The sequence below is a fragment of the Danio aesculapii genome, chromosome 2 (assembly GCF_903798145.1).
Source record: "Danio aesculapii chromosome 2, fDanAes4.1, whole genome shotgun sequence".
In the NCBI taxonomy this organism is placed as follows: Eukaryota; Metazoa; Chordata; class Actinopteri; order Cypriniformes; family Danionidae; genus Danio; species Danio aesculapii.
In genome coordinates, this window is record NC_079436.1 from 33,201,702 (window position 1) to 33,228,478 (window position 26,777).

At 36.2% G+C, this 26,777-nt stretch overlaps 2 protein-coding genes across 2 annotated transcripts in view; one reads left to right on the forward strand and one right to left on the reverse strand.

Annotated features, from left to right (window-relative positions):
* b4galt2 (UDP-Gal:betaGlcNAc beta 1,4- galactosyltransferase, polypeptide 2) overlaps window positions 1-26,777 on the reverse strand; it is a 206,347-nt gene that overhangs the window by 103,832 nt on the left and 75,738 nt on the right. Inside the window, exon 3 of the mRNA XM_056477818.1 lies at window positions 10,616-10,851. Within this exon, the coding sequence (XP_056333793.1) occupies window positions 10,616-10,851 (236 nt within the window). The remainder of the gene's footprint in view (window positions 1-10,615; window positions 10,852-26,777) is intronic.
* LOC130215040 (high mobility group protein 1 homolog) overlaps window positions 22,101-26,777 on the forward strand; it is a 38,514-nt gene continuing 33,837 nt past the window's right edge. Inside the window, exon 1 of the mRNA XM_056446933.1 lies at window positions 22,101-22,253. Within this exon, the coding sequence (XP_056302908.1) occupies window positions 22,101-22,253 (153 nt within the window). The remainder of the gene's footprint in view (window positions 22,254-26,777) is intronic.

The window sequence follows — 26,777 nt, forward strand, 5'->3', positions numbered from 1 at the left end:
GTGACACACAAATGCTGTTTGCAGTACACACAGACACATACACAAACACGCGTTTACTGACACCATGCGGCCATGGTGATTATAGCAGTTAAGAATTACATAGCGATTTTTTAAACTTATTAATAAGGAGCAGCTGATCACAGAGAGTACATCTGATCACTGTGGACATGTGTATACATGATATTATTGAGACATGGCACCTGTCAATCAATTCAGTGGGCAGGGAAAACCGCACTCCTACATCACATTGCAGTGGGTGGGGAAAACCGCACACCTACATCACATTGCGGTGGGTGGGGAAAACCGCACTCCTACATCACATTGCGGTGGGTGGGGAAAACCGCACTCCTACATCACATTGCGGTGGGTGGGGAAAACCGTACTCCTACAGCACATTGCGGTGGGCCTCAAAATGGAAGGCATTTGGATCCTATTTTAACATCAAATATTTTTAAAAAGAGGCTTATTGTTTTTAAATCACCCCAACATGACTGTGGACACACTATACATACACACAGTTCTGTCCAAACAGCTTACAAAAGTTGATTTTCATGATAGGTGCCCTTTAAACCACCAAAACTAAATAGTATAAACAATAACTGGTAACACACAAATGAAAAATTCTGCATTTTATTTGTTAAAGGGATAGTTCACCCAAAATTTGCTATTTACTCACCCTCGAGTGGTTCCAAAAACAAAGGAAGATATTTTGAAGAAAGCTGAATACTTGTAACCATTGACATACATAGTATGAAAAAAAAAACTATGGATTTCAATGGTTACAGGTTTCCAACATATATCAAAACATCTTCTTTTGTGTTTAACAGAAGAATGCATCGCATAAAAGCTTGAAAAATGTAAAGGGTGCATAAATAAATGCAAAATTTACATTTTTGGGTGAACTATCACTTTAGGCCAGGGTGTTTCAAACCAGTGTAGATGATCAAATGGGCTGTGGTAAAAAAAAAAAACAAGACTGTCCAACCAGCACAGTTTCCAAACCCACTATTACAACACTCTCGGGATGTGACAGCATTTAACCAACAGCCCAAAGATCTGAGGAATTAGCACGTCTCCCCCTGTCCTGTGTAAAACAGTTTCACTTAAAATCATTTAACACTCCAGTGAGCATGATACATGAAGTACTCCCAACTGTCATCCCACAGAAAGTGCGAGAATGAGAAAGGAAAAGGCAAACTGAGAGGGAGGGCCATACAAGAGAGTCCTTATTGACCTGCCTTAAACACATTTTCTTTTTTCAGCACCTGTCACATTGTATCGCGTTCACATTATACAGTGTGTTTTCTAGTGGCTGATACTGATGAGGAACGACTTGACGTAGTCTCTTTGTCCATGCGCATGTGTGTAAACATTTAAGAGGAAGGCGTAGCTGAACTCAATGTCTGTCCTTTGCATTAACTGGAGGAGATCCAGCGAGACTCAAGCCATTTGAGATGAACAGCAAGTAGCAGAGGTCACAGCAATGATGCATTGTCCTCATAAGATTCAATGATCCGGAACCGTCGCAGCCTCAACAGTATATGGCAGTACTTCCTGCAATGCAAACCGCTTCTGAACGTATGCATGCTTGAAAGGGGAAATATAAAGTCATAAAGGGCACTTTCGAAATAATGCTCATTATATTTCTCTTCAATCTAACAAGGCTGTATTTTATAAGCTCTTGACTCAAGCTTATGAGAAAAGAAATAAAGGTCTCTGTATGCTTTCAATTTTTTAATAATGTGATAAAAAGGAGGCCTGTCATTATAACGCAGTGCCTGGAGAATTTAATAAAAAAACTGTTTTTCATAAAGTTGTGATTTTATACCATTTGTCATTAATGGCAAGATTGCTGTGAAAACGATCTTTACTTAACTTCACGATGACATCATCTACAGTGAGATTTGTGAGCTTAAAAGGGAAAGGGGATTCAAAAATAAACATTCTGGTCTCATTTGCTCACCCTCACCAAAGAGCATAGAATCACCAAGAGGCGACACTCTCGTGCAATTTGGGAAACAGCCACTAGATGGCGCGGCGGCCATTTTGGAATGAAAACTCTAATAGAACAACAGCATACTATAAGTCTGTAAAATGAACTATTAAAAGTGCTGATGATTGTGATAGTAAGGGTTGTATTGTCGTCTTTCAGGTTGTATCTCAGCTTTGATGAGATTTTTAAATAAATAAATAAAAAATAAAGCAGCTGCTTGCCATCGCGACAGCAATAAGATCCAATGGACAGCCGATCGCTTTCACTCCAAAATGGCGGAATCCGGGGTTGTTGCTGGGCGCTGCTGTTGCAATGGAATGTTCTATTGAGTGTCGCCGCTTGGTCATTCTAAGCTCTTTGCCCTCACGTTGTTTTGAAACCTGTATGACTTCATTACATGTTGAACATAAAAGATGATCTTTTCAATGTTTTAACATTGCTTACTTTAAAGTGATGTCATCTGGATTAAGCAAAATATACTTTATTTGAACATAAAATACCAAATAACTCAATTTAAAGTGTATCAAAATAAACTACAAAGTACCACAGCAACAACATGTACTTACTTACTCCCAGGGTCATCTATATCAAAGCTGACATTAAGCCGCACCATAATGGTGTTTCGTAACATCTGGTTTTTATGAGGTGGGTCGTTAGCCCAACACTCAACCCGAAACCTGGAGGACCAGGACACACACATACACTACGGACAATTTAGCTTACCCAATTTACCAACAGCACATGTCTTTTGACTGTGGGGGAAACCAGAGCACCCGGAGGAAGCCCACACGAACACGGGGAGAACATGCAAACTCCATACAGAAATGCCAACTGACTCAGCCGAGGCTCAAATCAGCAACCTTCTTGCTGTGAGGTGACAGAGGCCACCATGTCGTCATCAGCAACAACATGTATCAAAATAAAATACTGTATTTTTGTATTTCAATAAGTACTACAAAATACTTTTACAAGGCAACATGAAATGTATTCACAAATCTTCCATCAAAAGGCATATTGGATCCCTTTACCATTAAACGGACTTAGGCGCCGATCACATCGAATTCGATTTTCTGTTCTGAGAACTTGAGGCACATCTTACTTGTTTTCTTTTTGATAAGAAAGTCATACAAGTCATAGTTGGGAGTAACTAGGCATGGGACAATAACAGTTTTCAAGGTATACCATGGTTTGCAAAAGTCAAGGTTTTAAAAGTGACAAAATTTTGTGCTATACCGTTCCTGTGGTATATGCAAGTTTTTTATTTTTGTTTTTTTTGTTTGTTTTTAAGACAAAAGGTATCTCCAGCCAAAAAGATATCCAAAGATGCCGTTTTAAATTGTAAGGAAATCTGTGTTTTTGAAACAAATGAAGACAGCAGAAGTCAATGATTTATTTGAATTATTTAGCCTGACATGTTTACTGTTCCAAAATATTTGTAAAGTTTCTCAAAATAAAATATATTGTGTTTAAAGAGGAAAAATTGTTGTTTTTTACCCAGACATTTAAAAAGAATATATTTTACATATATATACAGTATATATATATATAAGAATATATATTTTACATGCGGCGCTTGTGTGCGTACCCTGACTTGCGGTGCTGGTGTGCGTACCCTCATAGATTCTAAAATGTACGATGCCGAGCGGCGCATCCGGCGTGTGATCCCCCTTAACACTGCGGTCACCTCATGTAGACTTCATAGAAAGTATTTTACTATATTTTAAAGCTAAAAAAAAAAAAAAAAACAACACACTAAAGTATTTTGATACAAAAGCCCTTTTCATTAACCCTATCACTAACAAATAACAACATAATATTTTGTATTTGAAAAATGTATTTGTAATACATGTATCATAAATGCTGCCCATCCCTGGATGCCATTAATCAAATGCATTTTAAGTGTCTGGGTCTACCGAACATACATTTACTAAGGTTTGCCTTAATGCTGAAACATACAATATTGCAAGCATGACAGCATCACTATTTATGATCCAAAGTCTAAAGACTGCATACAATGCTGTGACTGACAATACAATCATAGAAAAGCAGCCAAAATACAACAAAACAAACACACTTAAAATACTGTTCTTTTATTGAAATTGAAGACTCCATGAAGAACTTTTAATATCCATTCCTTTTTAACTCCAGACATTTTTGAATGCAATTTACACCAAGAAAATAATCAATCTTAAATTAAAACTTTTTAGGAATGTCACATTTTTGCTACATAATTTACAATATTAAGGGCGTGTTTTACATTTCAAATGAGAAGTTATACAACGTTTTATTAAAAAGTTAAATTGTCATTATAATATAAGGCAGATTGTAACATAATTAGAATTTATAATAAATGTTTTAAATTTTAGTTTTACTTGCTACTGTTTGCATGTTAAACATACACACACACATACACTTTTAGAATGTCTTTTAGAATGACTTTTAGAATGTCTTACGGTGTAACATTTTTAAAATGAAAAAAAAAATTATATATATATATGTATATATATATATATATATATATATATATATATATATATATATATATATATATATATATATACAAGCAATTTAGCAACAAGGTCATAAAAAGTCCTATAGAACTGAAGATGTCTGCAGCCGACTTTACTTTAAATTAAAAATATGTCAATAGATACTCCATAAGACAAAGCAACTGCCAGAGAAACACTTTCTTCAACTGAAAAACACGAGAATTGCACAACCATTTCAGTCTACCTTGTATTGTGTTACCAATTATTACACCTTCAATCAAAAGTAAATTCAAGAACAATTCTAAACCACATCAAAAATGGCGATCCCACACACTGGAGATAAAACTTCTATTAAATAACACACACAGTGCTTTTAAAGGTGTAAATGTATCTCTTTATGGCAATAAAACAGGTACCCTAGTACTCCAACATACAGAAATGTCCTCATTTAGCAAACAGCTCGCTCTGAAAAGTAGCAAAACGCTGGCCTTCAGCTCATTCTGTTCGCATTCACAGAGCTGAGTGAGGAAATTTGCCCTTCCTGCTTGCGTAACGAAAACGCAGAGTGCATAATGTCACAATCAAGTGTGTATGTGCATATGCAGTGTGTTCCTCAGCGCTCAGCTCTGACAGCACAAATAACTAACTACACACTTTACATTGCTGATGAGATCCTCTCAGCACACTTTGACAGGACTGCTTGAGTAAACAAAACAGACATGCAAACGGTGTCTTCCCTTGATTGTTAGCAGAAGTTCTTTTTCATGTATCTCTGAAGGCTTGACTTTACTGACAGGTGTGGAGTCAGAAGGAGAGATTGGTTTGAGATGAAACAGGATTTCAAGTCTATATTCAGTTCAAGTATTGCATAAAATCATAGTTAGTGTGCTATTTGCCCATATGGTTGTGAGATGTTTTGACGTTCATTATGATTTTCCAGATTTTAATTTCACAGTATCTTTATCTTAAGAGCTTTCTTTGTGAATATTGATCTACAGTATGCTTGTTTACACTGACGTTCAATTAACTAATCAGGATATCCTGTGATTAATTTGATTTAAATTTGTAATCGATTGACATCGCTAGCTAAAACCATCCGGTCTTATCTATAATCGTCTGAGAAAGATCCAGTTGCTCTGCAATTGAATCCGTATTCATCAATTTAGGGTTAGAGTTATCTGACATTGCATTGTTTTGTTTTTCTGCGATAAATATTGCAATATTAATATAATTTCACATATTTTACTAAAACTATATAATTAGCCCGCATAATTATAAATATTTCATGTATTTCAATATAAATATAAAAATATTTCACATAATTATAAATTACTTTATATTGATTGGGGTGATTTTATAATTGTGTGAATCATGTATAAAAATAATAAACAAATTGCCAGCAAGAATAATTACCATAGAGCAAATAAAAAAGTAAAATAAACAGTGCTTTTTGGTTTTCCGGAGAGCCAAACAGTATTCAGGAACAGAAATGGAATAATAAAAGGTCAAACAAAACTGTATAGTTTTCATTGTATTAATAATCAAGTAAAATGATCCTCATTAAACGTACAAATGTTGTAAGTTATTGTGCCAAATGCTTTACACTCTATTGAAATGCCTTTAAAACACATGCAAATGATAAAGTTTCACTCTGGTAAGGTTATACTTTGCAATGACTCACAAATCTCATGTATTCTTAATTGTGGATCAGCTATAATCTCAACTCAATATTGCATATCCTGCTATGTGATTATTGTGGACACTCACATTGTGATATCGAAGCTAAAACTATATAATGTGCAGCTCTAATATGGTGTAGTAATAGTCAAATAATCATTTAAGTCAAATAATAATTAAAAAAAATGCTACCACTCATATACATACAAAATCCTTAGTAAATGCATACAAACTCTGATTTCCATACAAGTACACCCACATAACTAAGCTTACGTTAGGAATAATTAACAACAGGTCCTTGAATTATTAGAAAATAATGCACACCTCATTTCTAATTTTGACTGCTGTAGGCTGCAAAATAACTGAAATCACTCACCATAGTGATATAAATCTGTAATATGGTCAAAACCTGCCCGGAACAACGTTAGCTTGTGGTTCCTTTAAAACAATGGCACACCTTAGAATGTTCAAACGTATATGTAGTATAAAATATTGTTATTATTTGAGTCTGTAGAGCTAAAAACCAGAAAACATGAAAAAGTGATATTGTTTTACATGCCAAACTTAAAATAAATGTGCCTTATTATTATTTATTTTTTATATAGTTTAAAGGTTTAAGCCTTACCAACAAAATGGACGCATGACTTATTGCTTAAAAGACCATTAGATGAAATATTGCCATTTTTGACTGTGACATTTTTGTCATATGGTGGCCGAGAAAGCTTAACGCACTGCAATTTAAGAAAGTACATACAATTACAAAAAACACCAGCAAATAAAGAAACGATCTTCATCAATTTGACAGCACACATGTTGAAAATTGGTCCCAACACAAACTAGTGAAGAAACGCGCAGCAAATTGGTCACGACACAAACAAATGAAGAAACGCTCAGCAAATTGGTCACAACACAAACAAGTGAGGAAACGTGCAGCAAATTGGTCACAACACAAACAAGTGAAGAAACGCGCAGCAAATTGGTCGCAACACAAACAACTGAAGAAACGCGCAGCAAATTGGTCACAACACAAACAACTGAAGAAACGCGCAGCAATTTGGTCACAACACAATCAAGTGAAGAAACGTAAAGCAAATTGGTCACAACACAAAAACAACTGAAGAATCGTGCAGCAAATTTGTCACAACACAAACAACTGAAAAAACGCACTGAATTAGGTCACAACACTTGCAAATATCCACGTAACACAACGGAAATGTTTCTATGGGACCCAAAAACATGACAGACCTTGCTGAGATATAGATGTGTTATGTCGTGTAATCAAGATATTAAAATAAGCGAAAAACAACTCACCTTTCAAAGACCATCAATCACTTCACTGAGCAACAATCACGGCATAATAACACATCCATATCTCAGCAGGGTCCATCATGTTTTGGGGTCCCCTAGAAACATTTCTGTTGTGTTACGTGGATATTTCACGTTTCTTCACTTGTTTGTGTTGTGACCAATTTGCTGTGCGTTTCTTCAGTTGTTTTTGTGTTGCGACCAATTTTCTGCCCGTTTCTTCATTTGTTTGTGTTGTGACCAAATGTACACAAAAGTTAAAAAACATTAATCATTACATGTATGCACAAAAACCCCTCAGTGTTCAGTGGTTTTAAGTCGTGTTCATAATGTGCAGATAAAAATCAATCTGTCACGTACTTAACCTGCATTTAGTGATGTGATGCCTCTAAGAAAAGAAAGGTAGCTTGAGATCAGAGTTCAGCCAATGCTCCATCCATTACGGACTCTTTGCCCTGGTCTGTTACTCTGCAGACAGATCTCTCAGCGCTCTCCTCTCGACAGGTCACATCATTACTCCGCAAACTTTAAAGATGGACAGCTGCAAACTTTTGATCGCACTCATTAACCCAAACAACAGGCTCAGGCAGACAACAATGTGGCAAGCGGGCTAATGATTTCTCGTGGCCTTGAACATCCCTGCCGTCCCTCCAGGGTCACTCCGCGCACACAGACAACAGACTGATGAAAGAGCTGCAAAGCTTCCAGCTGTTCTCACAAATGCTTCCATTACCAGCATGGCCCAAATCAGGGTTCAATTTTAACCACCTCCCCTTAACCCGCACAACTCTCTATTATAGCATTTTGCTTGATTGCTGAAGGAGATTGGTAAAGGAGCTGACTTCCATGTCTGTTTCTTTGAAAAAAAAAAAGCCAACAAATGTGCTTTCTAGATAATATTGAGGTAGCACTTCACAAAAAGGTTCAATCTGATAATATTAGTTAGCTGCATTAAATATGTGTGAGCAATGATTAATAATTCCAATGTCTTTATTATTCATATTTGATAATCATTCAACATTTAACACGTTATTGAAATCAAAAGCTTTATGTGATTACGAACTGATGGACTAACAATGAATACAGTGGTGTAGGAATGACATCAAAACATGAAAGAGTAATTCACAGGTTACCCTGAAGTGATTTTTGTAAGATGTCTTTTCAATTTATATATTTTTAATTAGCATTTTGCTGCAATGTAAATTATACACACCCAATTTTAAAATGTGACTGATAAAATGGCAACAAACCATTCAAAGGCCAGTTTGTTGCAGCGTTGACCAAAGTGTATGAGCCAAGTTGTCAAAGTTCAAAATAGCAGAATATTCTGCTTATATATGAAGCACACATGCTCACCGGAAAAGCAAAGTCACGTCAAATAACGCATCAACAGAACATTTCTTCGTAGTATACTGGTTCCAGCAGCTTGCAATAGCACAACGCTGGTAAACTGACATCTCTCGACTCATTCACTGTCAAAAACATTTAACCCTTAACCACAAAACCAGTCATGAGTGTCAATTTTTGCAAATAGAGATTTATACATCACATTTAATTTGAATGAACAAGCTTTCCACTAATATGTGTGTTGCTAGGGTTGGACAATATTTGATCGAAATACAACTCTTTGAAGATTTACAATCTGAAAAAAATAAAATAAAAAAATATAGCCTTTAAAGCTGTCTCAAGTAAGTGTTTAGCATTGCATATAGGCCACACCAGCCAACGATTGGCTGTGAAAATCCGGGAGACCAGGTAGGGGGCATGGGCGGGAGGTTTGGTGTTCAGGCGTGAGGTGTCTGAATAACAAAGTTGAGAATCAGGTTAGTAACTGTACTATGGAGCGTTCGGTTACTACACCAAAGTTGGGGGGTGTTACAGACTATACCAGAAAGCTGAGAACTGTGAATTGTTCGGGAGACATAACAAAAGGGGAGGGTGGTGGGACATGGGTCCGAAATACAGGAGACTCCCTGGGAAAACGGGAGTGTTGGCAGGTATAAAACAGAGCCACACAGAATCTGCGCACGCAGAAATCTGCAGATTTGTAGCTTATCATTGAGTCTATTTATTTACTTGTGTAAATGTGTGTAAATTTATATTTATTCAGTTTTTAAAATTATTTCAGTAATATTTTTAACTAATATGAAAGGGCTCATTTGTTTGATTTATTTACAATACAGTTTGTCAAGTTATATTTTCTGTCTTTTAGTAGATATATATTACATGAGTGACTTGCTTTGTTTACCAAATAAGTGGATCTAGATGGATTTGCATTGCAAACATTAAATAAAAGTTAAAAAGGTATTATTTTTATTTCATATATTAAGTTTTTAGCTATGATACTCAAAAAATCATTCATATAAATCCGCAGATTTTTTTACAAAATTCTCCACAGAAATAGCAAAAAATGTCTGCAGATTTTATCTGGCCCTACATATTACTAATCTAAAATTGAAAAAAGTTTTGATATATTTACAGTAGAAAATGTACAAAATATCTTCATGTAACATGATATTTAAGATCCTAATTATTGTCATAAAATAAAAAAAATAATTAAAAAATCAAAAAAGCTGCGAGAAAACAACAGTTAAGAAAGCATTATCGTAGTTATTGTATTATGATGTTTGCACCAGCTTTGCAATTCTACACCAGTTCAACCATGTATAATTTATATTTTTATATAGTAGCTCGTTAATTGCCAGTTCAGAAGCTCTCCAAAGCTTTTCATTTTTCGCTCACACATGACCTTGACTGGATAATAAACAAAAGAATAAAACTACATCATGAACATACTTTATCATCAGTCAATCATAATCCCCACAAGATAATGGCAGTTCAAAGATGTTTACCAGACAAAACAGCATATCAGTAAAGTTTGCTTTGACAAGCTGTCTTGAAACAAACTCCAAATAAATGTTGTTTTGATTTACCAGAAATGACAATACTTCACATAAGTTCATTCTTATAATTGCTTGAAGAAGATTTGCCCTTAAAATGATACAATTATATTTTCAAATATTATGGTTCAGTCAGCAACCCAAGCTAGCATCCAGCTATATCAACCAGATTGACCAACAGTGATCAAATAAATTCTAAGTCTGGCTCAAAAGAGAAAGCATCCTACACAAACGCACACACGCAGACTAACCTGGTTGATAATATAGATCCCATAGTCGATCTTCTGTCTGCGCAGGACTGGGTGCAAATAGTGAAGCCAGTATTTCAGATGGTTGTCTCTGTGTCTGAAAGGGATGATGATGGCCACCTTTTGTTTTGGCCGGCAGTCCGGAGGAGTATATTTCCCACCTTCTGTGACATTTGGGTTTTCCCTCTGCACCCGCTCCAGGGTTATCTGTGAGCTGAACTCGATGAGGAGACGCCCCACTGCAGGACACAAGAAATAGGATGTCAGTGAGACCTTAATTTGAGAGTTATTCCAGCTTTATTATATCAGAACAATAATCATTAACTGTCTGTCCAGCAGAGGGAGTGCAAACATTTCTCTTAAGTCTCTCTTCCTTTTCATTGATCCATGGATCTTAAGTTGAGACAACCAATCGATAAAGCAGAGTAAGGCTTGATTACATGTTCACACAAAGACTTTGCACGAGTCTTAAGACTAAAAGATTTCATGACTATACCTAGTCACAATCTAATCCCTATTTGCCGGAGAACTGACATAGTTTTGGCCGCAGGGACTTCTACAACACTCATTAGCGAAGGAGTCTATGTTTGCTGCTGAATATGCATGGAGGGCTGTTTTTAGGTAACAATGTGATGTTTTCTCGTCTTATATAGATTCATTCTGTGTAGAAAAAAATTGGCATGGCAAAGGAGCTGTGGTAACTGAATCAAACATGGTATTGAAGGAAAATGTTACATCAGACATGAACAGGGGGTGAAAATAGAGGGTGATTTTGCTAGTTTTAATCAGCAAATGTAATGCTTCTGAAAGACTGTCAAAGTGGTCTACAAGATGATTGGCCGAGAACTGGGGTTAAAAAAATTCAATAAAGCTAAATGAACAAAATAATTTGATCTGCCAATAAGCTCTATACTAATTTTAGCACTCAAATGAATAAGATTAAATCAACTCATTGCAATTAATTAGCAAACCATGTTAACATTCATTAGTGAAAAAGTGTTTTTTGTAGTATGACACTGTCAGAGGTAATTTAGATTTATTAGGTAGAAGGAGCAGGTCAATTAAAAAAAGCAAACAGAAGGAAAACTCTGGAATGTTAAAAGCAAGGCTACTTCTTTTGTACACACTAAATATCAATATAGTATTGACTTGTTTTTAAACAGGTTACTGTCACTACTGAAAATATACATATAATGGCCATTACTGATTTTTTTTTTCCTTTTTAACATTCACCTAAAGTTAAGCTATATAAAATACTAATAATTTAATAACGCTTTTAATTTAAAGAATATCTTTTCAAAACCAGGCAAATACAGATTATAGTGCTGTCAAAATTATTTTGTAGCATTTCAACTATAATTTAACATATTCGTTACTTAGTAAATACAATAACATATATTTAATTTACTACGATTTAAATGTTTGGGATTAATCCTATGCTTGTTTGGTTGTTTTCTTTGTTTCTTTTTTAAAAAATAAAGATTTCTTCAACAAAGACATGTCATTTAATTTAAAATATATAAAATGTTAAATTGAAACAAAGTTTAAAAACTGAAATTTTCATCTTTCTACTCTATAAAAAATGACATGCATTTTACTGTTAAATAAATTCACTTAGAAAAGTTATTATTTCAAATAAAAGCTGCTTTTTTACTGTTTTTATGCTCCTTTTCATTCACTAAGACAACTACAGTACACTGCCTGACAAAAGTCTTGTCACCTTTACAAGTTTTAGGAACAACAAATAAAAACTTGAATTCTAGTTGACCATTTGGTATGAAAAGTGGCTTATATGATTGTACCAAAATAAAATATGATCATGCCTTGATTTTTCATTATTTAATTAGGACAGTAAGGTCTGACTTTGCTTAGACAAAAGTCTCTTTACAGAAATAATGTACAGTATAGAATATAAAGTCATGGTGCAGTGGAAAAAGAATTAATATTGTGTATGACTCCCATGAGCTTGGACGACTGCATCCAAACATCTCTGCAATGACTCAAATAACTTAATAAAGTCATCTGGAATGGCAAAGAAAGCATTCTTGCAGGACTCCCAGAGTACATCAAGATTCCTTGAATTCATCTTTAACGCCTCCTATTTCATCTTACCCCAGACATGCTCAACAATGTTTATGCCTGGTGGCTGGGCTGGCCAACCCTGGAGCACTTTGACCTTCTTAGCTTTTAGGAACTTTGATGTGGAGGCTGAAGTATGAGAAGGAGCGCTATCCTGCTGAAGAATTTGCCCTCTCCTGTGGTTTATAATGTAATGGGCAGCACTTGATACCTCAGGCTGTTGAGGTTGCCATCCACTCTGCAGATCTCTCGCACGCCCTCATACTGAATGTAACCCCAAACCATGATTTTTCCTTTACCAAACTTGACTGATTTCTTTTTGTTGCTCTTAGAATTGCTCTTGATTTCTCTTTATTGCTCTTACAACTGGGATCGACGACAAGACTTTTGTCAGGTAGTGTATGTCAGTAGATTCTCAATAAAGCATCCCTTTTATCACATACAAAATGTTAAAATCACACAAGAAATATGAAACACAAGTGAATTGTAATTTTGGAAAAGAAATTCATGAGAGCCATCACCCATGAACAAATGTGAACACCAGGAGCGTAGCGGACATTTTAAAAGGGGGGGGGGGGGGCGGCTGTATGAGATCATACGTTCATATAATTATTAATCACCTGTTTCTAAATAGTCTGTCTCTAAAAGTGAGGGGGACGTATCCCCCCTGTCCTCCACGGTTGCTACGCCCCTGGTGAACACATGGAAACACATGATCACATAAAGTAGGCTTCACATGAAAAACCACACATTTTGCATTTTTAGACAGGTTTTATCATTAAAAATCTATTCTCTCTTTTGGATTTGTGGAAAGAAAAGTTGCTAAACAAATACTATCTTGAAAATTAACTCCTGAACGGTTGAGTATAATATGTATTTTGTTTATTGTGTAAGTAATTAAAATAAAATGAGGTCACAGCCATCAGCTATAAATGACCAAACATCGAGGAGCTCTGTGAAATCTGACCCTTGGACACCTGGAAGTGGTGCAGCTTACAGGAACTGAGCTGACCTTGACAGCCGCAGCTCCTCATCACAACACTTTAGATGTGAAGAAGAGCAGCTTTGTGTAAACATCTCATGGGCTGCTACACTATTTTGAGAGGTAGAGGACAAGATTCGGTTAAAAATACATTAACAGCTGATTGTATGCAAGGCCTAATGCTGCACCAACGCTTGTTTCCCTATCAGCCACACCATTCAAATCAACAGCAGCAGGTCAGCAGGGTGCAGGATGACTGTTTGCAGATGTAATTGAGACATTGTACCTGTCCGGAGATTAGAAATGTAACGGTTTGAAATTTTCATGTGACCAAATTGATCACGGTTATTAATATTTTCACAGTTTTGTTAAAATTACCTAAAAATCAAGAATATTGTAAATGTCAACACACTTAAGGGCATCTACCAAGTTTTGTATCTGAAAATGAACAAACAACAAATACAATTTGCTGCTTTAAGCAATTCTGTGGCCAACAACATAAAACTCTGTGCATAGAGGCTTTGTTTACTTGTTTGTATTATTTAATCTATATTGTTTTTGTGTTTTATGGCAACAATTCAATTGTTTGTTTTAGCTCACAAAGGGTTGCTTTTTCACAGAATAGCATGAAGTTGCTTTATAAAAGATGATGCTTTATATATATGATGAAAACATACATTTTTCTGACTGATATTGTGATTTGATTTGCGATTTAATTTTGTGAGGTCAAGCTTCAGCTTCCATATCCCCAATAGTGTGCATTACACACATTAAATGAAAGGAATGAATGCAACATAATTTAACTGTATATACATGTAATAAAGGCTGATGGCTCCCTGGAGATCGGAAAGAAGGCAGCGGAGAACCAACAAACTTTAAATAATTTTAATAATGAAAATAAGCAAACTAAAGTGCTGCGGCAGCTCCTCACGGTGGCTACCACCAAACTGAAAGTCCAGGCCTGATCCTCTTTTGTCTTCTATTGCTGTCTCCTCCTTTTAAGATTCCCGAGCTCCTTACTTAGACTCGAGACAGGTAGAGCACACAGTCGTTAACACCCCCGCCACCGGCCTTGTTCTGTTCTCACGGCCCCACCCCACTCGGTACAATATATAAAGGTATTTATTAAAGATCTATGGCCCAATCCCAAATCAATTGTTGTACCCCTACCCCTTCCCCTCACACTCTGTTTCAAGGGGGAAGGGCTTTAAAATTTGCACACGTCATCATATGTCATCGTGAGCTCTTGCCTCATATGAGATCGACAATGGCGACTGCTGTAGGTATTCCAGTTCCTTTATTTTATTGGTATTTACTGTATGTTCAGGAAATCACTGAAGGCAACGATATCATGTCATCGAGTGTCAGAATGTTGTGGGACTGCTATACAGAAGTTATCATTAGGGATTACAGATAGCGAAATTTAGCGTTTTTTATTTTTTTTTTTAAAAGCATGATAGTAAAACGCGAAACCATTAGCTTGTTTGTCGTAAAAATTCGTAATAATGACAAAAAAAATACTAATTTGTGCATCTCCTGACTTCAGAAGCAGCTATGCTGCCGTTGTGGCTGGTGTATTCTGGGAAATTTTCTAACCCCTTGGTTTCGAGTGTGGTCCTGAAAAATCTTACTTTTGAGGGTTATCTAGCCCTTCCCCTTAGCCCTATACCACCTTCAAGATAAAGAGAATTGGGACAGCCCTACCCCTTCACAGGAAGGCGCAAAACGAGGGGTAAGGGGAAGGGCTAAGGGGTAGAATTGGGATTGGGTCTATATAAACATGCATTTACATAACAGCTAATTGCAATGTTAAATGATTAACAGTAAGTTCTCATAATCATGATAATCAATCGCAGTTATAATTATGAAAATTTTTAACTTTTAAACAGCAATTTCACCATGGTGGACCTCAAAACTGGTATCTGTGACAACACTTGTGTTTATATAGGTACAGTACTTATCTTAGAGAACCTTTAAAATGCAAGATCAGTGTTTTCAATTGTAGCATTCGTTTAATCAGATTGGTCGAGCACGACAATTTCACAGCCAGATGTTTATAATGACATTATCCTTCTGCGTGTGCTATCCTCATCCTGTGTGTTTCCATAAATAAGCTATAATTGGCTGCTCCTCATGGACAGAGAGAGATAGTTCGGAGAAAAAAAGAAGGTTGTCGTGTCCACTTTTTATGAGATGCAGCAGCCACAAACCTAATTACAAGTTCCTTCTTTCAATAAATCCAATGTTAGGCGTCACCGTTTGCCATTCCCTCCTATCTCTCTAAAGCTCCCTTTGAAGTGATCTCTACAAAGGCTCACTGGAACCAGCTACTTCTAATTAGCGGCGTTATATGAGTAAGGCGAGCAGTCAAGTGGCAGCGTGGAGGGGAATGGAGAGAAAGTGGTCGAAGGCGATGAATACCTTGCGATCTGAACACCTGCGATAGTGGCAGGCTGCTCTCGTACAGAGTGTTCCTCCACTCTGATCGCAAATGACTGAGGCCATTGATAAGACTGGAGGAGGTAAACAATTGCCTCCGGTTCCTCCGCTGCCTCGTCATAACAGCCTTGTTTATAGTGCAGGCCAGTCTTAGCTTCAGTCAACACACGCAGGGACTGTCTGATGAATACTACATTAGGAAACAACAACACTGAAGAAAGCTGAAATACGCTACATTCAATTTCACTCACTAGCTATTGGATAATATGATATTTCTGGGCATATTTCATAAACATATATATCACATTAACAGTTATTTATTATTTATATACTCATTCAAAGTAGCGTCACTGTGCAAAAACCATTATAATTGCATGTTAGACTTTCGACTGTACTTTGTGTTTTCTTTTTCTTATAACGCACAGAGTTTTGAGGTATGGGACATTTTCATTTGCCTATCACAGTCAGACAGGCTCATCCAGTTCATCAAACTTCATCTTTTAAAATCTTAATCGGAAGCGGAACAAAACAGTCTGCTCATAAAAGCCGGCATATCAGCACGCTGTTACATTGAAAACATATGATTTGATTCAGGCCTTCTGATTGGTTCTCGGGATATAGTGTCTTTTGCTGTTAAAGGCAAGTGGCGTTTAGAGGCTTTTGCATACAAACAGTTTTTCTGAATGTGCTGACGATTTGAAGCAAAAATATTTGTTGATGGCATACTACGTGCCTAAAGCATTCACTCAATGTCATTAGCTCAGTTTTGGTGGAAGTGGCGTTGAGCGGCTTTTCCATCTGAACTCTTCATATATATACTGAACTGTAGATGCAAAATTTGTTATCGTTGTTGTTATTTATTTCTATAAACTATTTTACTAATTAGCATATACATTTTTAAATACCAATATACATTTTAATAATAATATTAATATATAATACCAACATTCTACAGTACTGTATTTACACAAAATATGCATACATATTCAAATATAAATATATAAATATAAACTGCTATTATTATTATTGTTATTATTATAAGTGTATAAATGCATTATGAGGCAAGTACATTATTATTATTATTATTATTATTATTATTATTATTATTATTATTATTATTATTATTATTATTATATTCCTATTCAATTTTACCTTATTTTAACTATGATTTGCACAACTGCTGAATATCTTATCATACAGATATATATCATACAGATCTTCGGTTTTCCCCCAATTCCCAAACCTACAGAAAATAGCATTACCAATATGGCCATCAGGGAACTGACCTGCCTTGAAGGGACTTTGACTAAGCACTCCAACGCGTCATTATATAATATCAGGCAGGCCACCATGGGGGATAAGCCCAATGAAACTCTAATATATTGTACTGTACGCTGCCTCAAAGCACAAAGGGTTTATTACCTGGATCTCGTGGCCAGACACACTCGCTTATTGGCTTTCTCACTATAATTCTCTCTCTATCCCACTTTCCTCTGACCCCTGCAGAGCTCCAGCATGGCTCTCAGGCCAACAGCCAACAAAGTTACGCAACATCACCACAAATAATAATGTAGACAGCTGGAGAACAGGAGAAAAGAAGAAGAGAGCGGGGGTTAAAAAAAGAAAGCAGAGAAACATACTGTACCATACTATAGAGAGAAACAAATCCTGTCAAAAGCACTATCACTCCAACGCCACACAGATGTGTCAGCCGTCGGGACATTGTTGGAGGGAAGGTCGGGAGATTTGCTGTATCTGTGAAATCTACTTAACTTAAAGTGGGTTCAAGCTCAATCCAATTATTTCCCTTTACTTTGACACCTGCTGTGATGCTGAAATCCAAACAGTAAGAACATCCTCCACACAGATCTAACCTTTAACACGAGACTTTCAGACAGACACTAAAAACTCTGATCTACGAGGAGGGATTGTGTTCTGCATTTAGAGCAATTTGCCTTTTTCTATTTTTACATCAAACATTGTACATTTAGGAGCAACACTTATTTTCTGTCCAATTTTTGACCCTTTCTCTGAAACATATTGTTCCTGTGCGATACTGAAGGATGGCATCAACTGGGTTAACTAGGCTGGATAGGGTAATTAGGCAAGTTATTGTATAACGATGGTTTGTTCTGTAGACTATCGAAAAAAAATAGATTAAAGGGCTAATAATTTTGACCTTAAAATGTTTTTTTTTTTTAATTGAACTGATCTCATTCTAGAGGAAATAAAACAAATAAGACTTTCTTCAGAAGAAAAAAAATATCAGACATACTGTGAAAACTTCCTTACTCAGTTAAACATAATTTGGGAAATACTTAAAAAAGAAAAAAAAAATTAAAGAAGGGCTCATAATTCTGACTTTAACTGTATGTAATTTACTGGAAAACTATCCTTAAATCTGGTCTCAGAAACCAGGGGTAAACATGATGAGGAAACAGGTGCTGAGTTTAAATTCCACTATTACATCACAAAAATACAAAATATTAAACATGCCATTTAGGAAATTTAGTTTCTATAATAAAAAAACATGTTTGGTCTACTTTGGGGTGACGCAGTGGCACAGTAGGTAGTGCTGTTCCTCACAGCAAGAAGGTCGCTGGTTCGAGCCTTGGCTGGGTCAGTTGGCTTTTCCGTGTGGAGTTTGCATGTTCTCCCTGCATTCGCGTGGGTTTCCTCTGGGTGCTCCGGTTTCCCCCACAGTCCAAAGACATGAGGTACAGGTGAAATGGGCAGGCTAAATTGTTCATAGTGTATAAGTGTGAATGAGTGTGTGTGAATATTTCCCAGAGATGGGTTGCGGCTGCAAGGGCATCCGCTGCGTAAAAACATGCTGGATAAGTTGCCGGTTCATTCCGCTGTGGCGAACCCAGATTAATAAAGGGACTAAGCCGAAAAGAAAATGAATGAATGAATGGTCTACTTTGAGTTTTGAAACCTTCTGATTTTTTAAACGTAAGGTTTTATAATGCATCAATCTCTTGATTTATGAATCTTTTTTATGAATGAATGAATGCATTAATAAATGAAGGAACGAAAGTGGAGTCCAGTGTTGCTTATTTACTTTCATTCTTTCATTCATTTTCTTTTCGGCTTAGTCCCTTTATTAATCTGGGGTCGCCACAGCGGAATGAACCACCAATTAATCCAGTATATGTTTTACGCAGCGGATGCCCTTCCAGCTGCAACCCATCACTGAGAAACATCCATACACACTCATTCACACACATACACTATGGACAATTTAGCTTATTCAATTCACCTGTACCACGTTTTTTGGATTTGTGTGGGAAACCAGAGCACCCAGAGAAAACAGGGAGAACATGCAAACTCCACACAGAAACACCAACTGACCCTTGCTGTGAGGCGATTGTGCTACCCACTGCGCCACCATGCTGCCCTGCTTATTTACATATCACTGCATTTTAATTGAATTCAACCTAAATCTTGACTCCATAATTCAGGAATTTAAATGGATAGTTCAGGCAAAAATTACAATTCTGTCATAATTTTTCATCCTTGACTTGTTCAAAACCTATTTGACTTTCTTTCTTTTCTTGAACACAAAAGAAGATATGTTGAAAGTCATATGCCAAAGTATTTTTTTCTTACTATGGAAGTCAATAGGTCTCAAGAATTCTTCAAAATACCTTTGTTTGCATTCAATAGAAGAAAGACACTCATAACTCATATATGAGGGTGAGTAAATGATGAGGTAATTTTCATTTTGGAGTAAACGACTGCACAATGCAGTCATTTAACCTGATGCAGATCTGATATCCTCACTGCACCTTGCTTTTTTTTGTGGGGGCCGTTTACTCAAGAGAGGATAATTAGTCACGGCAAATGTTTTTTAAGACACCCCGGTCATTCCCATGTTCTCCGGCTGTGGTGATGGAGCACTGGCCGCCCGGTGAACTACATAACACGTGGATATAAGTGACCACTGAAGCAGAAGACAGACAGAGAGAGAAAGAGAGAGAGAGAGACGAAGAGGAAAAGATGAACAGATGGAGGAGTCACTGCATGCTGAGAGCCATGAGAAGGAGAGCAGGAGATGGAATGAAGGTGGGGAGGAAAGATAGAGAGTGAGTGGGAGGACAGAACTGGAGGCGAACAGTCGGAGAGACAAAAAGAAGAGAAAGACATGGAGAAATGGGCTGAGGGAACATGACTAAGGGGAAGTGGGCAGGAGGAGAGAGCTGTAATGAACCACTCCAAAATTTGAGATGGCAGAGGGCTTGGAGATATCACATATATCTTGCAGCATCTCACAATGATGCTTTGTTTATTACCATTATTATTATTATTATTATTATTATTATTATTATTATTATTATTATTATTATTATTATTATTATTATTATTGTTGTTATTATTATTGTTATTATTGTTGTTGTTATTATTATTGTTATTATTATTATTGTTATTATTACTATTATTATTATTGTTGTTATTATTATTATTATTACTATTATTATTATTGTTGTTGTTGTTATTATTATTATTGATATTATTATTGTTATTATTATTATTATTATTACTAGTTTATTTATTTATTTTGCTTTACAGTGATTTGATTAAACTCGATTTAACTACTTGGTATTCAAAACAATAAAGAATAAGAATTTCTTTCACTCAGTGCAACTCAGTTAAAGTACAGTTATAATACAAACCGTGTTCTGAGCAAAAAGTGTCACTGGAGTATCGGCTGCCCAAAATTCAGGCTTCATTACAGGAATAAATTATTTTAAAAATAGTTAATTAGAAATTAGATTAATTGCACTGCATACATGTTGCAATATTACTGTTTACATGTATTTGATCCATTAAATGCAGCCCTGGCAAGCTTTATTTAGTAAAAAAGCTGGAAGAATTTTTGTTTATGTCTTAACTAGATTATTTAAGATAGTCTTACAACAAACATTTTAGCAAAAATTGTTGAAAATGGTTAAAAATTTAAACTTACAAACTGGTGGATGGATAGATTGACTTGTTATATTTCATACTCTCAGAAATAAAGGTACGCGAGTTGTCACCTAAAAGGTCCATATTAATACTTCATGGGTACATATTAGCATCTCAAAAGTACAAAAGTGTTCCTCTTAAAATTTGTAGGCACTAATATGGTACTAAGATATACATTTGAGGTATCAATGTGTACCCTTTAAGTACAAACATGCACCTGCTGAAAAGGTACCACCCAAGTGACAATTTGCATACCTTTATTTCTGACAGTGCAGTATACCAGGCTTTATTTAACCCTTTCTTGAGTCCATCTTTAGATTTAGACATCTTGTCTGGGTAATCGCTAATTGTCTCTATAATATTCGGGTCTGGACACTGTGAAAGTCAGTTCATTACTGTCTGTGTTTTATCAGGTGTTTTTTCTCTATAAATATGATTTCAGTGTTCAAGTGGAGACACTTTTTGCGTTGGGAGGCATCTTTTTTGAATGATTTACTTACGGCCTCGAGGGTTGTGCGGAGTGTTGTGTAAACTCTGAGAGGAAAAAGCGTTTTACGTCAGTCGAGTCTTTTTTAATCACCAATAAAATGAAAGCAGAGATGGGGTTTCTGTTCAGGTGCCTACAGTGTTTGTGTTGTCAAGATACGTAACAACAAAGATTCTGAAGATGTAGGAGAGACTAGTGGTTACTGTTTTGAGTAATCCAGTGCTGTACGACTCACAAATCTTGAATATCACAATATTTATAATCTTTAAAATTATATTTATATTAACAGCAACACTTGCGCACAATATGCAGCTGATTCAGTCATTGCCTAGTGACACAAAAAGCACATGCCCTTCTTTTTTCTTGTCAACAAAAATGGCAGTGTGGTGCGCCTCGCGTTTTTGGAACGTAAAAGCACGTTCGGTGTGATCGGCCCCTTATACTGTCATTGAAAAATTGCCAAAACAAAATAACGTTAGCACAGACAGACAGACAGACAGACAGACAGACAGACAGATAAATGAGCTATTGCAATGGTCCATAAGTTCAGTCTCCAGAACAGAGTCCTTGGGGCTGCAGAGATGAAACACCAGACTACCTGTGGTAAAGCAGCTGCTCCACGCACCTCATCCATGCAGAAAAGCTGCTGCTGCTGGGCAGAGCGATGCTCAAAGCAACACAGCACTGTACATATCAGATGTTTAATTAAACCTCAGCAGGTGCAAGTTCAAAGTCAAGGTGCACAGAAACACACAGGGCAAACTCCCCTTTTGCCATTTTTATTTTGAGCAAACATTTTCTATACGCGCTGTATAAACCACATAAGACATTGAATAAAATATGAATAAAAACCTTTATTTGTAAAAAAAATTACTAATAACGCACAAAGACTGTACACTCTCAAAGTGATTAGCTGACTTCAACAAAGTGAGTAAATATGTTGCCTTAATATTATTATTAAGTAAATGAACTACAGTTATAAAAATCTTGTTAGTCAACTTGGCTTTTTCAAAACAATGGTTTTACTCAGTTTTTCAACTTGTCACTTTAAAAGGGATAGTTCACCCAAAAATGTAAATGTACTCACCCTCAAGTGGTTCAAAACCTTTAGGAGTTCTTTCTACTGTTAAACACAAAAAGATATTTAAGCTAGAAACCTGTAACCATTGACACCCTGTAGTAGGAATATCAAATACTATGGAAGTCATACAGGTGTCCAGCTTTCATAAAGTACCTATTATTTTGTGTTCAGATTTGAAACAAGTAAAGGGTGAGATCTTTTATTAGTTTTGGGTAAATTAACCTTTAAAGTAACTAACCGCTATCGCATTGTAGAATGGCTTTCCTTTTTTAGCAGTGCTGTGCTATTCAGGGGGGAAATGTTTGAGATCTGTTGTGTTAATTTTTTGCAAACTGAAACTATGAAGTTGTCATGCTAAATAGCTATTGTTTTTCATAAACACATTACAAAAAAATATTGTTAGGTTGCTTTTTGACCTTCTTAGTGAGGTGCCACACATTTGGTCTAGAAATGTTGAAAATAAGATTTTTACAGATGTTATGTTACGTGATGTTACATTTCTGTTGAACATATCTGAACGTACTGAACATATCTGTGTTTACATCTGCAGCCCCCAACCCAAGCTCAAAATAAAAGCACTCAAATGTGTATTTCTAAAGCACATAACAAGCAAAATAATTAATACCAAATAACACGCCAGTACCACTGCCTATAAAACTCCGTGCCACTGCTATACAATTGTAATCTGGAGCCTTGTCGTTTGAGATTTAAGATTCAATTACCATCTATTTGAACTCTAGCCCCACTATCAGAGCATCACAATTTAAATTTCACACAGACCAATATAATAGGCCAACCAAAAGTATCTATCGCCCCAGGACTCAATATTTCATAGTCTCTGCTCTCAGCGGTAGATCAACACAATCGGTGGTGCTCTAGAGTTACATTCTGCTCAATAACACATTGTTTAGTGCAGCGCGACTTCAAAGGTGAAGACAGAGGTGAGGCGATAACCTTTCACAGAGGCTACGCTTTCACTTTCCGCTCCTCTATTCGGCATGTGCCAACCTCAATGAACTGATCCTCGGACGTACCATGCTACTCCACTGGCATTTCACAGAGCAACTTTGTGACTTGACGGCAGATACTAGAGGCTTTGATTGAGCAGGCCATCAGTGCTGGTGTCAGCCAGGCATAAGTAAAGCAGACACTGGGGAACGCTGAAAGTGATGAATGCTAGAATGCTACGCTGCCACTGGGACACGGTGTCAAGTCAAAGCAGGTGCTTATAAATGATAGCATTCAAAGATTCCTGTGCTAATAAGCATGTTAAATAACCGATTTGGGTCAAAGAGGATCACAGACAACAGCAAAATGACTCATGAGGTAGACGAAAGGTGATTTCGATAAGATCTCCCTTATCAAAACAAGCTGCCTACTAGAACATCTGACATTTAGGGATGGCATACAAATCATTTTGGACACCATGATATGTTTGCCTGCTTGTGTGCTACTGTTGCTCATGATTGCTACCTCAACGTCTTGACATTGTCTGTGGAGTGCCTGACCAACTTATTAATGCCCTTTATTTCTTATTTCTGAATTTTCTGAAGGGAATTTTAAAGATGCCTTTGTTCAAAAGACAGGTCACATTGCAATTTTCATTATTTTGACTTCCTTTCATACGCATGCAAATGCAGGATATAAAACTTTAGCATTTTACCAATGCCTCAAGAATTGTAATGCCTAAAGCTAACATTCCAGCTTATTTTAGAAATCAATAGCACATGAGTTAATCTTCAAAGTCTTTGCTCTTAAGCAGAGATGCCCAAAGTAGGGCCTGCGGGCCAAAGTTGGCCCATTGTAACCTTTGATTTGGCCCACCATCCCCTCTGAGAGGAGAAGTGAGTATGATGGAGAGGGTTGGGACAAACGCCTTTAACACATAGATAATCATTTCTAATTTGACGTAACCATTTCTGTTTGTTTTATTGCTGAGCTACAAAAAAGCAAACTGAAATTAAATGTTTAAATTAAATGTTGTAAATGAATCAGATTTTTGAAAATGTAAAGACTGTCACTTGACAAATAGGGGACTATGCAGAAGACTTGGACTATTCGGCCCACTAGCCTCAGTCAAGTTTGGTTTGTGTCCCTTCATAAGAAAAAGTTTGGCCACTCCTGCTCTTAAACATTAGTTCTGGATTGATTTATTTTACAGACTGAAAAGATTTGGATTGAAGTGCTTCTGTTTACTGAATATTTTTGTTTTCCATTTTGGATGTTTTAGATATTAAGTTATGTTTTTAATTTTTGATTCTGATGAGTTTGATGTTTAATAATGACTGGGGCAGATATTTTGTGTGACCGCTGCTTAAACGTTATAAACCATGAACCATGAATATTTTTCAAAATATGGTAAAAAAATTTTATTTATTGCAATAAGATTATTGGAATCAGCAAATGAAATTATTTTTGAAAATTCAGATTTTTAAAAAATAGAACAAATAGTTCTGTATCAATAACTAAAAACTGACATATCTAAACTAAAACAACAACAAAATGGCTTAACAGAAAAACTGAAAGATAAAAAATATTCAGGCATAAAGAAGCTGCTATCATTATGCAAGAAATTCAAACTGAAATCTTAATTGTATGCTCTTTTTTTCACTCTCAAACTTACAATTATTTGTAACATATTGGGCTCTATTTTAACAATCTAAGAGAAAGTCTAAAGTGCATGGCGCAAAAGCATTAAGGGTGTGTCTGAATCCACTTTTGCTATTTTAAGGACGTAAAAATGGCTGTGGCCTGGTGCATGGTCTAACAGGGTTTTGCATATTCTCTTAATGAGTCATGGGAGTGTTTTGAGCATAACGTGCATTAAACCAATCAGAGTCTCATCTCCCATTACCTTTAAGAGTCAGTTGTGTCGTGCCATGGAGCATTTTCTATTTACATGGCGGACTTTGTAAGTGGAAAAACAGAATGATTTACTAGCGAGAAAACAGTTTAACAGACCAACAGCACGAGGATAAAGAATGAGGTTGTTTGGCCTCTTTACTTTACTCCTTTATTTTTGTGGAGTAAGGAAATTGTGTTGTAAGCACTCTACTGAAGACATCATTAGCCTACATATGTAATTTCACTTGTTAAGCGTAAAGATTTGTTTCAAAACTATTTCTAAATTCAGTTCTAATGTCCAGCAAACAAATAAATGAACAATAATAAGGAACTTTGGTCAAAAAACACATGTCCTATTCTTATTCCCCAAATGACCCAAAACCTGACAGGGGGACAAATCTAAACTTGTTTTTATCAAAACAAATATGCATATAATAAATAATACTGCTAATAATAATAACTTTATACAAATGCAAATGGTCATGAATAAACTGAAAAAGCCCAGAGGTGAAGAAGGCATGGAGGTAGTGGTTTTCAATCATTTTTAATCCTTTGATTTATTTTCATATGTAAAGATATTTGTGTGTTGCTGTACATCCTGTGTGTATTAAGCATTGTGTAAGCGTTCAGACTCACATAGGCGCATAACTAAGACGCTCTGCAATGGACTTTAGACCAGCTTGTATTTGGTCAATAGCGCAGTCTATTTCAATTCCTCAAAAAAGCAACGCACCAGCAATGCGCCTTAACACACCTCCTTTCTAGACCAGTACGCCCATGAGTCCACAAAGTGGTGCAAATGGGTTTGCTATTTAAACAACGTGGCACAAAACGTAAAAATTTGAGTTTGCTGGTCTGAAAATAGCAACAAATCGTGCCACACACGTCAGGTGTATAATAGGTCCCTTAGTGTTACAATTACTTGCAACCCAAATTTTAACAAGATAGTCATGGACGCTCAGGCTCCACAGCTTGCTATTTCTGTAAAAAAAAAAAAGGCATTTGTCACTGTGGGCAAGTTATGTAATCAAGTATGGCCAAACAGCACATAAGTTATACTGGTAACACCGATTACAGCAGCAAGCCTACTCCACAACTATATTCTTTCTCTGTGTGAACATAGCCCTATATAGAAACCCCTGGTGATCACATACATTAAAAGTAGCTGCATTGAAACTTCGTGGAGATGAAATAAAATGAGTAAAAGTATTTTTTTGTAGAACATACACATACACATGGGAACAATGAAGGGGTAAAATGCTGCTGAGATGAAAATGTAAACTCA